The sequence below is a fragment of the Euwallacea fornicatus genome, chromosome 22 (genome assembly GCF_040115645.1).
Source record: "Euwallacea fornicatus isolate EFF26 chromosome 22, ASM4011564v1, whole genome shotgun sequence".
Classification (NCBI taxonomy): Eukaryota; Metazoa; Arthropoda; class Insecta; order Coleoptera; family Curculionidae; genus Euwallacea; species Euwallacea fornicatus.
In genome coordinates, this window is record NC_089562.1 from 770956 (window position 1) to 786975 (window position 16020).

General features: G+C 38.3%; 2 protein-coding genes across 3 annotated transcripts; both read left to right on the plus strand.

Moving 5' to 3' along the window:
* The first annotated feature begins 1844 nt into the window (after window positions 1–1844).
* Window positions 1845–12217, plus strand: twz (BTB/POZ domain-containing protein twz). Its single transcript, XM_066295115.1, has 6 exons — window positions 1845–3744; window positions 4852–4944; window positions 8399–8617; window positions 11089–11294; window positions 11353–11679; window positions 11740–12217. The coding sequence occupies exons 1-6, from the start codon at window positions 3680–3682 to the stop codon at window positions 11877–11879; spliced, it is 1050 nt and encodes a 349-aa protein (XP_066151212.1). The 5' UTR covers window positions 1845–3679; the 3' UTR covers window positions 11880–12217.
* An 849-nt stretch (window positions 12218–13066) lies between these two features.
* LOC136346099 (pyruvate dehydrogenase E1 component subunit alpha type II, mitochondrial-like) lies at window positions 13067–15244 on the plus strand. Of its 2 annotated transcripts, none has more exons than XM_066294971.1 (7): window positions 13067–13227; window positions 13426–13494; window positions 13550–13723; window positions 13773–13991; window positions 14290–14461; window positions 14511–14836; window positions 14889–15244. In XM_066294971.1, the coding sequence occupies exons 1-7, from the start codon at window positions 13177–13179 to the stop codon at window positions 15072–15074; spliced, it is 1197 nt and encodes a 398-aa protein (XP_066151068.1). In that variant the 5' UTR covers window positions 13067–13176; the 3' UTR covers window positions 15075–15244. The 2 variants fall into 2 exon arrangements, with proteins under 2 accessions (XP_066151068.1, XP_066151069.1); XM_066294972.1 differs by lacking the exon at window positions 13067–13227 and adding an exon at window positions 13237–13355.
* The last annotated feature ends 776 nt before the right edge of the window (window positions 15245–16020 follow it).

Genomic DNA, 16020 nt, shown 5'->3' on the forward strand with positions numbered 1-16020 from the left:
TTGTCTCCTCACATACAAGGCAATTATTCTATAAACGGGCTACCAGTGTTACCCACTAGTCAGTCACTTATAGCTTGGTCACCCATGGTAAATAATCTCCTGCAGTAGCCAGTTTAAACCTGCCGTTAATGGTCCGGCATTATCTGCGATCTCGGTTTTATAGAGAGCAAAACGCAGGTCATAATTAACCGGAGAACATTACTTATTTACATACGCGCATATACGGGGCCAGGTATGAAAGTTGTCGTTTAGTTCAGATAAGGGTTATTGATGGTGGTACCGTGGAAATAAAAATGCGAACCTGGCGTCTCGTGATAGACCGAGCTGAACGTGACTTTAGCGAAACCCTGGGGCGCAAAGGCCGAATTGTTCCCAGAGGAAAGTGGTTTCCAATCAACAACAAACATGCGGAGGCGGCAGAAAAATTTCCTCACTCCCATGGCAAAAAGAACTCACAGGTACCTTGGCCATATCGGCTGAACCCACTAAGAGCAAAAAACATTCGTACTTACGTTCAAATGCCCATCTTTAGCCTACACGTCGACAATTAAGTGCCATTAAGTGCAATACAGTCTTTCATTTGATGGCAGTACTACAGGTACTATAAGGCGATTTATGAGGCTGTGACTAGTTTTTCTCTTCGGGAGCAAAGGCGAAAATGGGAAAACTAGCGAGAGATGAATGTGCGTGTATCTTGATGCTTCTTTGAAATCAACTTTTTATTTCAATAGACAGGCAGAAGCTCAAGGCATTGTAAACTTCGACTCTGATGGTAATATAGAGCAAATTTCGATGCATTATTACCCAGTGCACCCTTCACGAGCAGGTGCATTATCGTAAGTGGATGCCAATATCATTCTTAGGCAAGTTTAAGTTCGGTCTAAGTTTTGACGGGGAGCTCAGGTGTCTAGTACAGCAATCATAGTTTAACTGTTATAATTAAGAAGTGAACATCCTAGTCATGAGGTTTAAATTTAATAAAACAACTTGAAACTAACTTAAAACTCGCGGCATCAAGCATTGCTATTCGAATTTCACGCCAAACCAATCAGGACACTCAACCAATAAGAAAATGATCCTGCAAACAGTCGTGAAAAACCGGCATGGCTCTGTCTTTATTTAATTTAATATGTAAGACAGTGTGAGAATAGAAAACTACTTTTTTGATGTTATGGACTATAGGGCTTGTCAAAAAAAAACATTAGAAAAGTTTTTGTTTGCGTCAATTGTCAACGTTAAATTGTTTCCCGTCCTTGTTTTATGTATTGTCATAAATACGGTATAATGTAGAGAATAAGTATGGTGGTCATTGGTGGAAATGTTCTTAATTCTTCGCAAACCGGAGGATGAGAAATTCTTTAAAAAAACGGAGTCAAAAAGATAATTTTATATGAGTAAATATAACTCATGCGACATTGAATCAAATTGAAAGCCTTCATCACGTTTTGGTTCTAGAAGTATTTAACAACAGGTCAGAGGAATATTAAGAGGTATTTTTAAATTTTCTAGAGCGATACTTGACACAATGATTGTCTCAAATTTTGGAAATAGCAGTTAATGTCATAAATACGTGTTTCTGCACTTAAGATGAATAATTTTAGGGGATTTGAGTGAAACCCCTTTACCTAATTTTTTAACGTGTTCTAACTCTCCTATTTTTCGAAATTCTTCCTTTATCACCACTAACAGCTCTGAAGTTAGCATCAGGTGTAAAGGTACACAAGGTGTCTGCCGCTAGAGCTCAACAACGAGCGTCTCGGTAACCATGAGAAATATGAAAGCAGTCAAATTAAGTCAAAATTACGCAATTTATAATTCAAGAATATACCATTTCATAATTAAAAATATTTGGAGTATTCCAAATTGGAAAATGGCATATTTTTGAACTGCGAATTTCGCTTGCCTTGTGCCCCAATTTAACCGGCCTCGTATTTTTTGTTGTTATCGAGATCCTCATGGTTGTGCACCAGAAACGTTTAACCTGTATAAACGAGCGATTCATGTGCAAAACATAACATCCCCACGCCTCGTTAATTTAAATTAGTTTAAGAAGTTGAACGTTACAGTTTTCAAGATTGCACATTTTTTTAAATAAATTAATTATAGTTTATTGTGCACTGAGAGTTTTAGGGGTTTTTGTCTGTTAATGGGATTTTTCCAGCGTAAAACTAAATCACATTGCACGAACACAGCCAGAGGCTTGTTTTTAACTGTAATTTTCGAAATGCACCGTACCACCTTGGCCCCCATACAAACTGCCCATTTTATTTATTAGACGTACCTATACGTTTCCGTAATTTTCTTAATAGCGCCCCCAGGCCTGTACCGCAATGTACCGCTACTGAATTCGACATCTAATTTGACAACTGTTGCGCGTTTATACCAACCTCGAGGCCTCGGTACCATGGAACTATTTCAATTACGAAATTGGACTTTTTTTACCGAATCGGTCGTGCTCTTCGGTAGTGCTACTCCTGTTAGCACCGTGATACTAACCGACGAGATTCCCATGAAAATTGGTTCTAATTTGACTGCTAAAAGGTTATAGCATTAAATTACATTATTTCACGGGGATTTCGGTACCCACAAAAACCACGAATGAGGAGTACTGTTATTGATCGTTGCCGGGCTGTCGGAATTTACATTGCCCGGGCTCTTCTTCATTATATTTCGGTTTATAAACCCGAAGCTATACAGCATCATCCGGGGTGGAATTTTACTTTACTTTAATGCGACCGCCGCCGGGGGCCCTGTATAAGCCCCCCCGGCGACTCCGCTTGGCCTCGGATATCTACATAATTTTAAAGGACCCTCCGGCTGGCCTTTGATACAGGGGCGGAGGTACCGATGTTTCGGTTCGTTTTTTAAACAATCGCGGACTCTATAAACGCTTCAGAAGCGTCATAAAAAGGTTCTTCGGACTTAAAGGTTCCATGAACATGTGTACGAAATACTACCAAATGGAAGAAAGCTATAACCTTCGGAAAATGGCGCTTAAAATGTGCTTTTTGACAGCAGTGGTGGGTTTTACTAGAAACCATGGCGGCATCAGAAAATCTATATCGCGATAGTGATGTGAAGCCCTAGATCGATCGGTGCTTATGAACAAGATCATAAGACGAGTAAACAGGAAAAATAGTCGGTTTGTTTGAACACGCTGCATATATACCTGCTTACAGTGCTTTGTAAGCAGCATCCAGGTAAGCTGTATTTAGGACGCCCTATTGTCCTCAGAGCCGCTACTGATAAGAAAAATTCTTTCTATACTGTTTCTCTCATGCTAAACTGGGTAGTGAAGATTCGAAATGTTATAAATCACTAATGACCAAATTACCAAGACAAAATGAGGACAAATTGGTGACTCGTCTTGACGCTGATTGTCAACCCTTTTAACTTGTACCTGGAAACTCTTGTTTCTACCACCGCCGAAGGGGGTTTTCAGCGTTTCAGCCGCCACGCTACACACGGTGATCTTTCAGCTGAGGCTGAAATTCAGCCAGTCGAGTCGGTTCAGTTCGAATGCAGCCACTGTAGTTTGTGTCACGTCGCCATCCAGTTCATGTTTTCGTGAGAAACATCGCTGAAGGCTTCTAAAAAACATTAATTTTCATGATAAACGGAAGATGTGTGAATTCATTTTGTGAGTGAATAAGTGAATGGTTTTGAATATTTGATTGGTATGGCCAATTTCGCGGTGTCGTTAAAGCGAAGTCCCAGTGATTTTGAGGAACAAATGTTGTACAGGTATGTGATATCTGTTTGGTTCCATTCAAAAATAACCTTAAATTTGTATATTTATGTCTGTAAATCATATCTAAAAAATTTATGTTTTTACTTCGGTAATATATGTCTTCTCAGGACTCTAATAATAGAGTACAAGAAGTATTTAATTCATAATAAAAATAAAATTTCACGAATTTTCAGTGTTTATTTAAGTTTTGTTGACAGAATGGCGAATGCCAATTTTGGCGTATTGTTTGACCCTGTTACGGAAGCGTTATGAGCAAAACGTTGACATTCTGGTGAATGAAATGGGTTGTTTGTTATTTAAGATATTGCAGGAGATTTCAAATTAAAACTTTCTAGACCATCATACTATCGCTTAAAACATTCTCTTTATGCTTCAATATGTGCGACACTGTACTGTATTATGGTAAAGTTAAAGTTGTGAACAAAACATTAGCCAGAAGCAAAATTTAACTTAAGTTTTCGCTCCTTTGTTTATTAATTTCCTCAGTTTTTTCGTAATAGTTCGTAATAATAATGTCCGCAAGGCATCACGTTTATCAAAACTAGGCGGGCCATTTACCTAAATTTACATAATTAGCAATTAGCCTCGCTATTTCTAGGAATTGTTTGTAAATTATATGTGCCAATGAAGCCGCTTTATACCATCCCGAAATTTCCATGTCTGAAACGCAGGCAAAATCCTCTTGCTTAATCTGAAAAGTACCGTTTTAAAAGTATTAAAAGACTCATTTACAATGCACTAATGGCGCGCCGGAGGGACTTTTCCTGGGTCCCAAAAAAGGTTAATTAGTTTGAAAATAAAATTGAGAGTTAACTTGTTAACTTCTTTTACACCTTAAACGTGTTTTTATTGGAGAGGAAACGATGATTGATTGGCTGAGAACCGGCCATAAATCTTTGTAAAGTCTTGAAGCAGTTCTTTGGCTTTTCCGGCTACAGGTTTCGAAGAACGGCAAAATAAACCTAAAAGCAGCATAATGCGTTATCGCGATGGAGAGTGACCCAACCACTCCAAATAACCACGTTTTTTGGGCGTGTCGTGACTCGTGACCCGCATACAAAGAGACCAGCACCAAATGCATTTTTTTTATTTCCTTGCAGAAAGAAGGCAGACCTTAGGAACGATGTGGAGAAGGCCGAACCCAAAGACTTATCCAACAGGAACATGTTCCCTAGCGCCCAAATTAAAATGAGGTAAGGGTTAGAAAAACTGCATTATGTGCACATTATTATTGATTTACTATAAAGCCCTGAGGCTCCAAAATCACAATATTCCATTTTATTAGTTCTGGTCATCAATCGACAATTGCTGACGCTATTTCTTCTTATTTAACAATATTCTTGACTATTCATATTTTATTGTACTTGCACAGAATCGTGCAGTTTTTGTATGAAATAGCTTGACCTGAAGGAAATTGTAAACGTCAAAAAAAATCCTTTCCTGCGCCTCTGACTTCAAGGGCTTTACTGAATATTAACCCAAAAGAGTGAAAAAACAATTTTGTGGTGCAAAAATTCCTTAGGTAGAAGACAACAATCAGAGGCGGACTGAATGTGTTATGTCGAAATGGTGAAAACTACGAAATTGTTATACAAAATAATAGCTCTGGCAAAAGAAATTCCGTTACCTATAAACCCTGTCCAAGCCGCTGAAGTTCAATAATAGATCAACGACTGGTTGTTAGACGCCATTCAGTTTCTTGATATGCCACTGCAGAAATTGATTTTATGTTAAAAAAACAGTTGAGTATTGGAAAATATTAGACACATGGTATATCAAAAGTCGGGAGTGTTGCTAGATGAATTTGAAAATTATTCTAGCGTCGCAGCTTTTGATATTTTTAGGGTTTTTCAGATTAAAAAAGGAAATTTATCTGATACGTCCCTGACGACCGCAACTTTTGCCAATAAATTAGTACTTGGTGAACTCAAATTAAAATGAGATAGGTGCTAGAAAAATTGCATTATGTGCAGATTATTATTGATTTGTGGTAAGGCCTCAGGTCCTAAATTTATATTATTTCGTTTTACTAAATCTGGCTATCAATCAGCAATCGCTAAGGCTGTTCGTTTCTATTCGGAGCTAGCCGCGCTACCCGTTCATTAGAAAATTTCTCACTATCGTAGCTCAATGAAATTTAGTTTCAGGTGCTAGAATCGACCGTTTTGAACCCAACTAAAATATTTTCGAAATGGCGACATTTTCGGTTACACCGGAAGTAGCTACGAAATTCGTTTTTTTAAATGGAACCCCCTAATTTTTTTGTAATTTTCGGATTTTTCGTTAAATTTTAATTCCAGTTTATATAAAATGTCTTATTTCTAAAACTGGCCGTTTCCGAGTTGTACGGAAAATTTGAAAATTTTAACAGTTGCAACATCCCACGGAAATCAATATTATGCGCTAACCGTTACGGATTTTGGAATAGGTGTTTTGAAGACTCAAAGAGGATCTAATAAGCAACCCCTACATTTTGACGAATAAACGTTTAGTAAAAACCACCACTTCTCCCCTGTTCAGTATCGGCCTAGGGAACCTTAACAATATTTGATATAAAATTAAATTCTGGATTTGAAAATGCTTTAAGTACGGGGTGTCCCATTTGAACTCATGCAACTCCGGAGACACGTTTCGGAGGCCATGGAAAACTCTTTGTCAAATTGAAACACGTGAAAACACTTGTTAAGTCCTTGATGAGCCCGCGAAACACTGACTTCAAAACTCGCAGCGGTCAGCCCACAATGCTGATTTCCGTGGAGTCTTGCAGCTGTAAAAATTTTCAAATTTTCCGGTACTACTCGGAAACGGTCAATTTTAGAAGTAAGATACTCTATGTAAGCTGACCTTAAAATTTAACGAAAAATCCAAAAATCACAAAAAAATTAGGGAGATCTAAAATAACGAAGTTAGTATGTACTTTCGGTGCAACGGGCAGTGCCGCCATTTTGAAAATATTTTTTTTGGATTTAAAATGGTCGATTCTAGGACCTGAAACCAATTTCCGTTGGGCTACGATAGTAGGAAGTTAAAAGTGTTCTTGCAAACGGGGTGCGCGGTTAGTCCTGCGTAACAATATTCGCAATTATTTATATTTTATCGCACTTTTGCGAATAGCGCTAAAGATGTTAGAGCCGCCATTGCAGATCCTGCTCAATAACAACAATCCTCTCTGATTCATAATAAATCTTATCGTTGCTTTTCCAGCGAAGCTCTATACCTATTTAAAATAACGATCACGTCACACATTGTTCAATGTAGGTGTTTGCTTACAACAATCATTATTAAACCGAGTTGTTTATTGTTATTTGCGCTACCATTGCATGCCATTTTCTCATTTCAATCACCGCTTGTGTTTTGTGGGTCAACGAGCATTGAAGTGAAATTAAAAAAATCGTCCAACAAACCTGTTTGCGCATTGTTAAAGCCGAGTTAATTTAATCTATTATACGGGTCTGCATGGTAATTAAAAGAAATTGAAATGTTTAGTTTGACGGGATATTAAATGGCGCCTACAGTGGGCGACATGGGCAGGCTCCTGCTGGTCACTCGAAGTGCACATTTGGATTCGCGATATGCCACATTACTACGTGGACTGAGTCACAAACGCACAATGTTGATATCGAGTGTAACTGGACATTATAAGAAAAAAAAATTGCGCATTTCACGCCACTGTTCTCTAGCAAGCATTCTTCCAACGTTGGTGCAACGGTGCACTGCACGAAATCATTAAGGTAGAATCTTTGGTGTAGACTGCTAGCGTCGCGAAGAAAATTTCGGGTAGCTCCAACGGCCCTCTCTCCGCCACTGAATTAAAGGAGATTAATAATTCATTATATGTTCTTTCATTAGCAAAAATTCCCCTCCATCGTGATGGGCAATAGGGGGCGCATTGAATGCTAATAAAAAGGGGAAAAATCACGCAATGCTTTCTTTTTAAAATAACTCTATGCGAAACAATTTGGAAATCCTCGAAAAGTCCTTTTTGCGTCGCTGATTTTCATTAGATTATTAAACTCATAATAATCTTCTCTACGTCAGAAGTTTCTTAGATATGGGTCAAAAGCGGAAAATTCTGAATCGGCTGGAAAAATGCGATTTTGTTCAATCAGAAAAAAATTGGAAAACTTAAAAAAAAACCCTCTACGTAGCTGAGTTCGGTAGATCAATACATTAGTCAATACGTCAAATAGATCAATACGTTATTAGATGCTTAATTTGTTGCAAAAATTCCTTAGACTTTGATCAACAATCAGGGGCGTACTGGACGTCAGTTCAAAAGAATAAAACCGTGCTGATAAAATAGCTTCACGAAAAAATATTGCAAAACCTAGAATATCCTTTTCTATGTCGATGACCTTGAATAGCTAAATTTCAGTGATTATCAATTCATAATATTTTTCATCTCTGCTAAAACTGTCTTAGACCTGAGGCAGAAGTGATGCCAAATTTCACTCAGTTTAGTTTTATGATAGATTTAAAGATCAGGGGCGTACTCATGGGGGGAAAGAGTATTTTTAACCAGTTTGGGGAACGTTGAAAAGGCAATTTGATGTCCAAATGAAATTTAAAATTGTTGACGGAAAAAGAGAAAGGAGAGACTTCTTTCACTTATCCCTTGATTTCTACATTTTCAATCTTCTCTTTCAGACTGATGTCCCCCAACATATCCCCCGCAACATCGCCCACGATGTCCACCTCGTCATCGCCCACTCCCCCTCCGGGCAACCCTACCGTCACCATCGCAGCTGCCAGCTACAATAAATTAGCTGGAATCCCTTGTGTAGCCGCAGCTTCAAGGTATACCGCCCCGGTACACATCGACGTCGGCGGCACCATCTACACATCTTCCTTAGAAACGCTGACAAAGTAAGTAGCAAAAAGTGGTGACCCTTAAGTCCGACAATACATGTCGGCGCATTAACGTAAATTGTTTCCAAGTACCTGCCATTAAACCGTTGAATGGACGGAGGGCATTAAGCACACCCAGATAATTGCCGTTCTAGTTACCAGACCTTAACAAATTGTATCTGATTATCGCATCGAGCGGTACCTAATTAAATTTCTCATCGCTTAATCATCTGCAAACAGATACGATCGACTTTTGTTGTTTTAACCAGAAACGCATGAACGCCTTTATTATTCAAAAATTCGTTTCTTCGGCCACTGAGCGTTTCTCTCGTTCGTACATTAAAACTTCTGTATCTTCTTTTCCGACATATGCCTTCTCAATCATTGCACTCAAGTTCCCGCTAATACTCTCATCATTTTCCTCGAGCTTTCGAGGTCTCTGCGCAAGTAGCTGTCCTTTATTTATAAACATTTGATTAGTGGTCTTATTCAGGGTTTGTTTTTGCACCCCCTCCAATGACTGCTCAATGCCATGACCCACACAAACGTTTTATGCTTCTCATCTTGAACCAACGTCTTCATCGCCTTTCTCTTTACCCCTTAATCCTCTCAATTTGCTCTAGACGTTCATATCTTTCTCTTATCAATTTACGAAGCTCCTCCTTCAACTACTTCTGCTCCATTAGCACCTCAATTTGCTGCTTTTTCTTTACGGAACCCGTAGTCAGTTCATCGTGAGAATGAAATTCAGTGTCCAGGCTCTCGAGAGATAATGATTCACCCCCACGAATATCGATGATTTTCTTAACGACCTCTGAAATCTTAAGTATGGAAAGATGGGATTGATTTCGATATTAAAATCCCACTCTCAGCAATCAAGAATCCTTCCAAAATTCCAGTATTAGCAATATCGGCGCTAAAATGCTTCTTCTCCTAAATTAGACGATTTTCAGGATCATGCAGGACCCAATCTCCAGTAACTTTCTTCTCAATTATCTTCACATGCAGCTCCTTCACGTTATTCAAATTCATCATAAAAATGGTCTTCTGTACGTCCAACTCGTTCATTAATCCTCTTAGCTGCTCATCTGAGGTGTTGGTATGAAGCGTGCTGACTTCATTTGTAGACTACACAAAAGTTACCTTAAGATTCCTTAAGATCTACTATTTTTATTTATCTAATCCTAAATTTGTTAACTTAAGGATGGTGCTCTCGATTGGGATTTCTCGACGGTCGATTTGCCCTTTTGCCAAGTCGATTTCAGATTGTAGTTGCACCTCCTTATCTTCAATCTTTGATAGTTTGTTTATTAAATTCTGTGCGCTACAGTTTATTCCGGAGCACTGATGCTCCAATCTTGCTAATTCATCCCTCAGCTTTGAATTCTCTTGTGCCAAAACATTAATTTCCCCACTAGTTTTTTCACCAAGTGCAGGTTGAAAAGCATTATCTCCTTTTTCTTTTCCAAGTCCATGATTAAAGCCATTATATACTCATTGTCAGCATTGAGGTTGTACATGTTAGAAGATCCACCTTGCACCTCCTGCATAGCTGCATTGAGCTTATTCTCTATGTGGTCTTTAGTATTGGCCGCATTATCCGGAATCCAATACTTCAGTTCTACATGAAGATTCAGCTCCTTCCCCAACATCTTCTTCTGATTCTCCAAATCTCTCATCGCCTTCTTCAGAAGAAGGCTTCGCTTTTGAGGCTTAAATATTTCTCGCTGTTCTCACTGGTGATTTGAAGAGTCGCAGCAATTGGTACAGTTGCAAATTCCGGTTTTTGAGCTGTTTCACCCGTTTCGAGATTGCTTCCTACATGTTGGTCCGAACAAATTTGCTCACAATTGACAGTCAGCGATAGTATCAAAATTCTATCAATTAGATTAAATTAAATTAGAAAGCCCTTAAAGTCGCATAGACAAATCCTGTATTTAGAGAAAAAGAAACCGGAATTCCTGTTAGAAATCAAAGGCGCAGCAATGTCTAAAAATACCAATAACTTCATCAAACTGAATTTAAAGAAAACTAATGTAACCCTAGATCAGTAGTTAAGAGAGTACGAGCATCAGTGGTTCAAAATGCTCAACTTGAAGAATGATCGCTCGCGGCTGTTAAACGGTCTGCTGGGGGGCCTTGCGTAGGTCTAAGAAGCAAAGAGCAATACAATACAACATTTAGCAGAAAAAGATAATAGAGATGGAAACGCAAAACGGCGATTCGAAGTTGGCCATCCAAACATGTTGAAGAACAGAAATTCACCCAATAGAAGCTGGAAAATATCTTGAATGCTTTCCAGTTCCTTAAAAGGTGGTGATGTGCTGGTTTAGATTGATTGTGCGAAGAACAATGTAAGAAACATGTTTCAACAGGGGTTTAATTTACCAGTCCATTACGATATTTTACGCGAATATAAAGAGTGAAGGGCAAAACCCCTATTGAGTTTTGCTAGGTTTACGAATTCCGCAGTGTGTTCTTTTTTGCAGATACCCAGAATCCAGGTTAGCAAAGCTCTTCAATGGGAGCATACCCATTGTTTTAGACTCCCTAAAACAGCATTACTTCATAGACAGAGATGGGGGCATGTTCAGACACATCCTCAACTTCATGCGCAACTCTAAACTGCTCATTCCCGAGAACTTTCACGATTTGGATTTGCTCCTGGAGGAGGCCCGATATTTCGATATTCCCCGTAAATATATCAATAATAATATTAATCACTTTCTCTAAATTGTTCAAACTCATTGCAGCAATGGTGCGCCAGTTGGAGCAGATGAAGAAAGACCGTCAAAAGAACGAAATGATTCATCCAACTCCCAGCTTAACAATAACCTCCTTGGCTGGGTCGAGAAGTCACGGAGGATCGATGGAGAGAGCAGGAAGGACTAATCAAGATTTATATGAATGCGTTGCCCTTCATGTAAGTCCGGACCTGGGAGAGAGGATTATGCTGAGTGGAGATAGAAGTCTTTTGGATGAAGTATTTCCAGAGACGAATCAGGCGGTGATGGATGCCAGAACTGGGGCAGCATGGAACCAGCAAGATGCTCATCATGTCATAAGGTTTCCTTTGAACGGTAAGTAATAAAATTGCCTTCCAACAGAATAAATTACTGACGGGAATAAATCGCTTTCAGGATACTGTAAGTTAAATTCAATGCAAGTGATCAGGCGGTTACTCAATGCAGGATTCAAAATCGCGGCCAGCAATGGTGGAGGAGTCGAGGGACAGCAATTTTCTGAATATTTATTTGTTAGAAAAGTTCTGCCAGGATGAGTGCTTTTTGATAGGGTTTCCATGCTTTAGTTATTCGCAATTGCCTTCTGCTCTTTCACCATTTTGTTACATAAGGTTCAGATTTGTTACTATTGATCTCATTATTAAGCTTCTTCGAATGCCATTCACGCAGAAAAGGAACTATGAATTTATTGTGAATAGTAGCTATTATAATATAAAATAATGTACTGTTATAAATTCCTATTATTAGATAGATTTAATTATAAAAAGTACTATGCACATCACTAATGACCATCATTTTTTATTTAACGTATGTATAACGAAACTTGAATTTCTCTCCGGTCCGCCTAAAACATAAATGCCTCTATCTCTTAAAAGCCTTTCATTACTTTGGGTCCGGGAGCCAGGCCCAAGGCTTCGATTGTCCCGCATCGTTTCGGGGGCCCGCGGGCTTTACAACGAACTCGCCTCGGTAGCCCCGGGCCACGAAAAGAGCTGCAGGCTCTAACGCCGTTGTGTATCGAATTCTATATATATAGAGGGGGTACGTTTTGTGTAATTGTTCTATCCACGTTAAACGTTATTTTTACACAGGTAGAGTTCCATGCAATCCAGAGAAAGCTTTTGATTCATATCGGTATTGGAGCTCCGTTTTATTCTATAGCGCTGCGCAAATTCCTCGTCGGAAAGAAACCTTAAGGCTATTCCCGGGGCATGTAACGAATAAAGGGGTGTATTGTGGTCTTTTGGAGTCGGCCCGGTTTTACAGAACAGCCTGAGGCTACCTTGGAAGAATAGAGGTAACAGAAAAATCGGAGTAGATATACAGGGAGGATTAAACATTGTTTCACACCTTATATTGAACGCTAAATCATAATAATTGACTGGGAGTCAGTAAGTCATAGTAAATGGAATAATGCAAGGCTTTTGACCTAGTTGATTTCGAATTTAAGAAATAAAGCAAATTTGATCATTTTAGTTTTATTTAAACTAAGTGTTATTAATTTTACTTAAACAAATTTCTGTACAATTGAGTGAATGCGCCATACCATATTATTCAAATAAAAATCTCTTTTATTCCTACCTGGCGCCATCTAAAAGAATCAATTCAAACTCCTTAATAAAAACAGGCATTTCTTGAGGGTTTGTCATATTAAAATTCCTCTTATTGGTCAAATCTCTTTTAAAGTTTTGACGTCACGTAGCTCTGATTGGTCATTAATGAATCTGAATATCTTTTAAATGACCTTCCTAAGATAAACTGGCTCAATCAAAATTATTTTAAGTCAATTTAACTTAAAATTACCAGCTTTTCCTTAAACAGACCTCCTGGAAAATGTTGCCTGCCTGTGTACGATCAGTGTGTAAAAAAAACGTTCCTTCAAAAGTGAGTACTTTATTGATTTTTATGTTATTTTAGATCATTAATCTGGGGTTGTAAGTTATCGTTCGAACAGCTTTGATACATATTACAAGGTGCTCAGTATGGCTAAAAGGGTTTCTCAGTACTTAAATGTAAATCTTCCTTCCTATATAAGTTATATAACTTTTAAGGTTATGTCTAACTACATTGTTCCTCTTTTAGAAAGCCCTTGGTTTGGTCAGCCGAAGCAATCATGGGCACACAGTTGGAGAGAGCCAGTTTGAAACTCAGGTACTATCTCAATTTAAGGCAAATACAGCATAAGCTCATTTGACAAATGTTGCAGCCCTTCAAACTTCACAAGCTTGCCGAAGGCCCCTCAACCCATGTAACATTAACTAGAGATGAAGCTCTTAAAATGTACACACAAATGCATACTGTGCGTCGTATGGAAACATCTGCAGGGAATCTTTATAAGGAAAAAATTATTCGAGGATTTTGTCATTTATACTCAGGGCAGGTAAGTGCAAAAATTTCACTCATACATTTATTTTTTTATTTATTTTTAGGAAGCAGTAGCTGTAGGGTTTAAACATGCTCTTCGTCCACATGACTCTGTAATCACAGCTTACAGAGCTCATGGTTGGACATATTTAATGGGAGTGTCCCCATTTGGAGTCCTTGCAGAATTAACTGGCAGGCAATCTGGAAGTGCCAAAGGCAAGGGAGGTTCCATGCATATGTACTGTGAGAATTTTTATGGTGGTAATGGAATAGTTGGAGCTCAGGTAAGATATGTGAATATTAATGAATTTTTTTCCATGTAAACTATAGTGTTATCTTTAAATTAACTTTATTAATAATATAAACATTGATATGGTGCTAACTATAGTAGGGTTCATGACTATGTGGCCTGAAATCAGGAATGTGTGTTACAAATTTTAACACAATTAAGTGTTGGAAAAAAAGAATAAAGCAGGGTTATCAGAGTTTTTAACAATTATATTTCTTGCAATATAATTCACTTTTTAGTGTTATTTAAAATCGTAAAAACATTATGGTAAAGTTTTTTAAATAAAAATTTAGGTTCCTTTGGGTGTGGGCATAGCTCTAGCAGCCCAATACAAAAACACAGATGGTGTATGTGTGGCCTTATATGGAGATGGAGCCGCTAATCAAGGCCAGGTATTTGAGGTCTACAACATGGCCAAACTGTGGAACATACCTTGCATTTTCGTCTGCGAAAATAACGGATATGGTAGGTTCTTGTTGCCCACAAACCCCTTTTTCAAAGTACAACTTTTCAGGTATGGGAACAAGTGCTGTACGAGCTGCTTCTAATACAGACTATTATACCCGTGGAGATTATGTCCCCGGTATCTGGGTGGATGGCATGGATGTCTTGGCCGTGAGGCAAGCAGCCAGATTGGCGGTGAATTACTGCGCTGCCGGTAATGGACCTATCCTCATCGAAGCCCAAACTTATAGATACTCTGGACATTCCATGTCTGACCCTGGAACTAGTTACCGCACTCGTGAGGAGGTACAAGAGGTCCGTCAGACTAGAGACCCCATAACTTCTTTTAAGGAGAAAATTATTTCCCATAATTTGGTGACTTCCGAAGAAATTAAGGTTGGCTTATATAATAGTTCCTTTGAGTTTGTTTTATTTCATTTTTTTTTAGGAAATTGACGCAAAAATTAGAACTGAAGTTGATGAAGCAACGAAAAAAGCGAAAGCCGATAAAGAAATTGGTCTGGATGAACTGGCAGGTGATATATATGCTAATAACTTGGAGGGCAACATTCGAGGTATTTCTTTATTCCAACCATTGAAACATAAAAGAATGGGGCCAGCTGTGAATATTTAATTCTAGTTCATATAAAATGAGTGTTATGTTCACATTTAGCGATTTGCTGCATTTGTAATTTTTTTGTTGTATAGGAACGATGATGAGATTTTTTTATTACTTAGTGAAACGAAACAATTTTACATCAATTGTTACTATTCTTAATGTATATAAAAGTGGGGCTTTATTGATTCAGCTTTTTAAATCATAATGCGTTTTTTTCCGATACTGTAAATAGAAAGAAGCTGCAAGGACAGAATAGTGAACACTCGGAACGTATATATGTGAACCCAGTCTTTTCTGTCGATACTAATTTAAGTGTGAATGCTTCTCAAGAACGAGTCGAATTTGGTGTCTTGGTGCGGATAGTTGTGATATCATTAAAGAAAAAATCAAACATTTGACGTTGAATTTTAAATAGACGAATGTGAACAAGAAAAAACCCGGGTGGTCGATCCTTGAGATATCTACGTTCATAAATATAAAACTATATTAGTCCCCAAATTCATAGAAGTAGTCTTTTTTTCCAGGTAATAGGTCAAAATCACAGTCATAGTGCTCTCCAATTCCGTAATTGACCACGTTTTCACTTCAGCAAAGTAAATGTCTGGCATAAGCTTATGCTTTTCGAGCCATTAAATTTCCTAACGCTACATTTGGCAGTATTTGAAGGCACTTGTTTCAAAATTTTGGATGATGATCTTTGGGAACTTCTGTGACGTGCGACAAAGTCTCAAATAGGCCTGAATTTTAAAGGGGCCTAGTATCAAACATTGATTGTTCCTCGTTAAACAGCGAAACTTCAATTTGTTTTGCATATCGATCAGGATGGAAATTAGTTCTCTGCAAAAAGCTTTGTAGAGTTGCCTGCTACGGGGTTAACCACACTTAAGTTTCCGGAATTGAATATCGATAATTTCCGAACCATCGTCTTTCGTATCAAATCTAAAGCTACTACAATATTTAA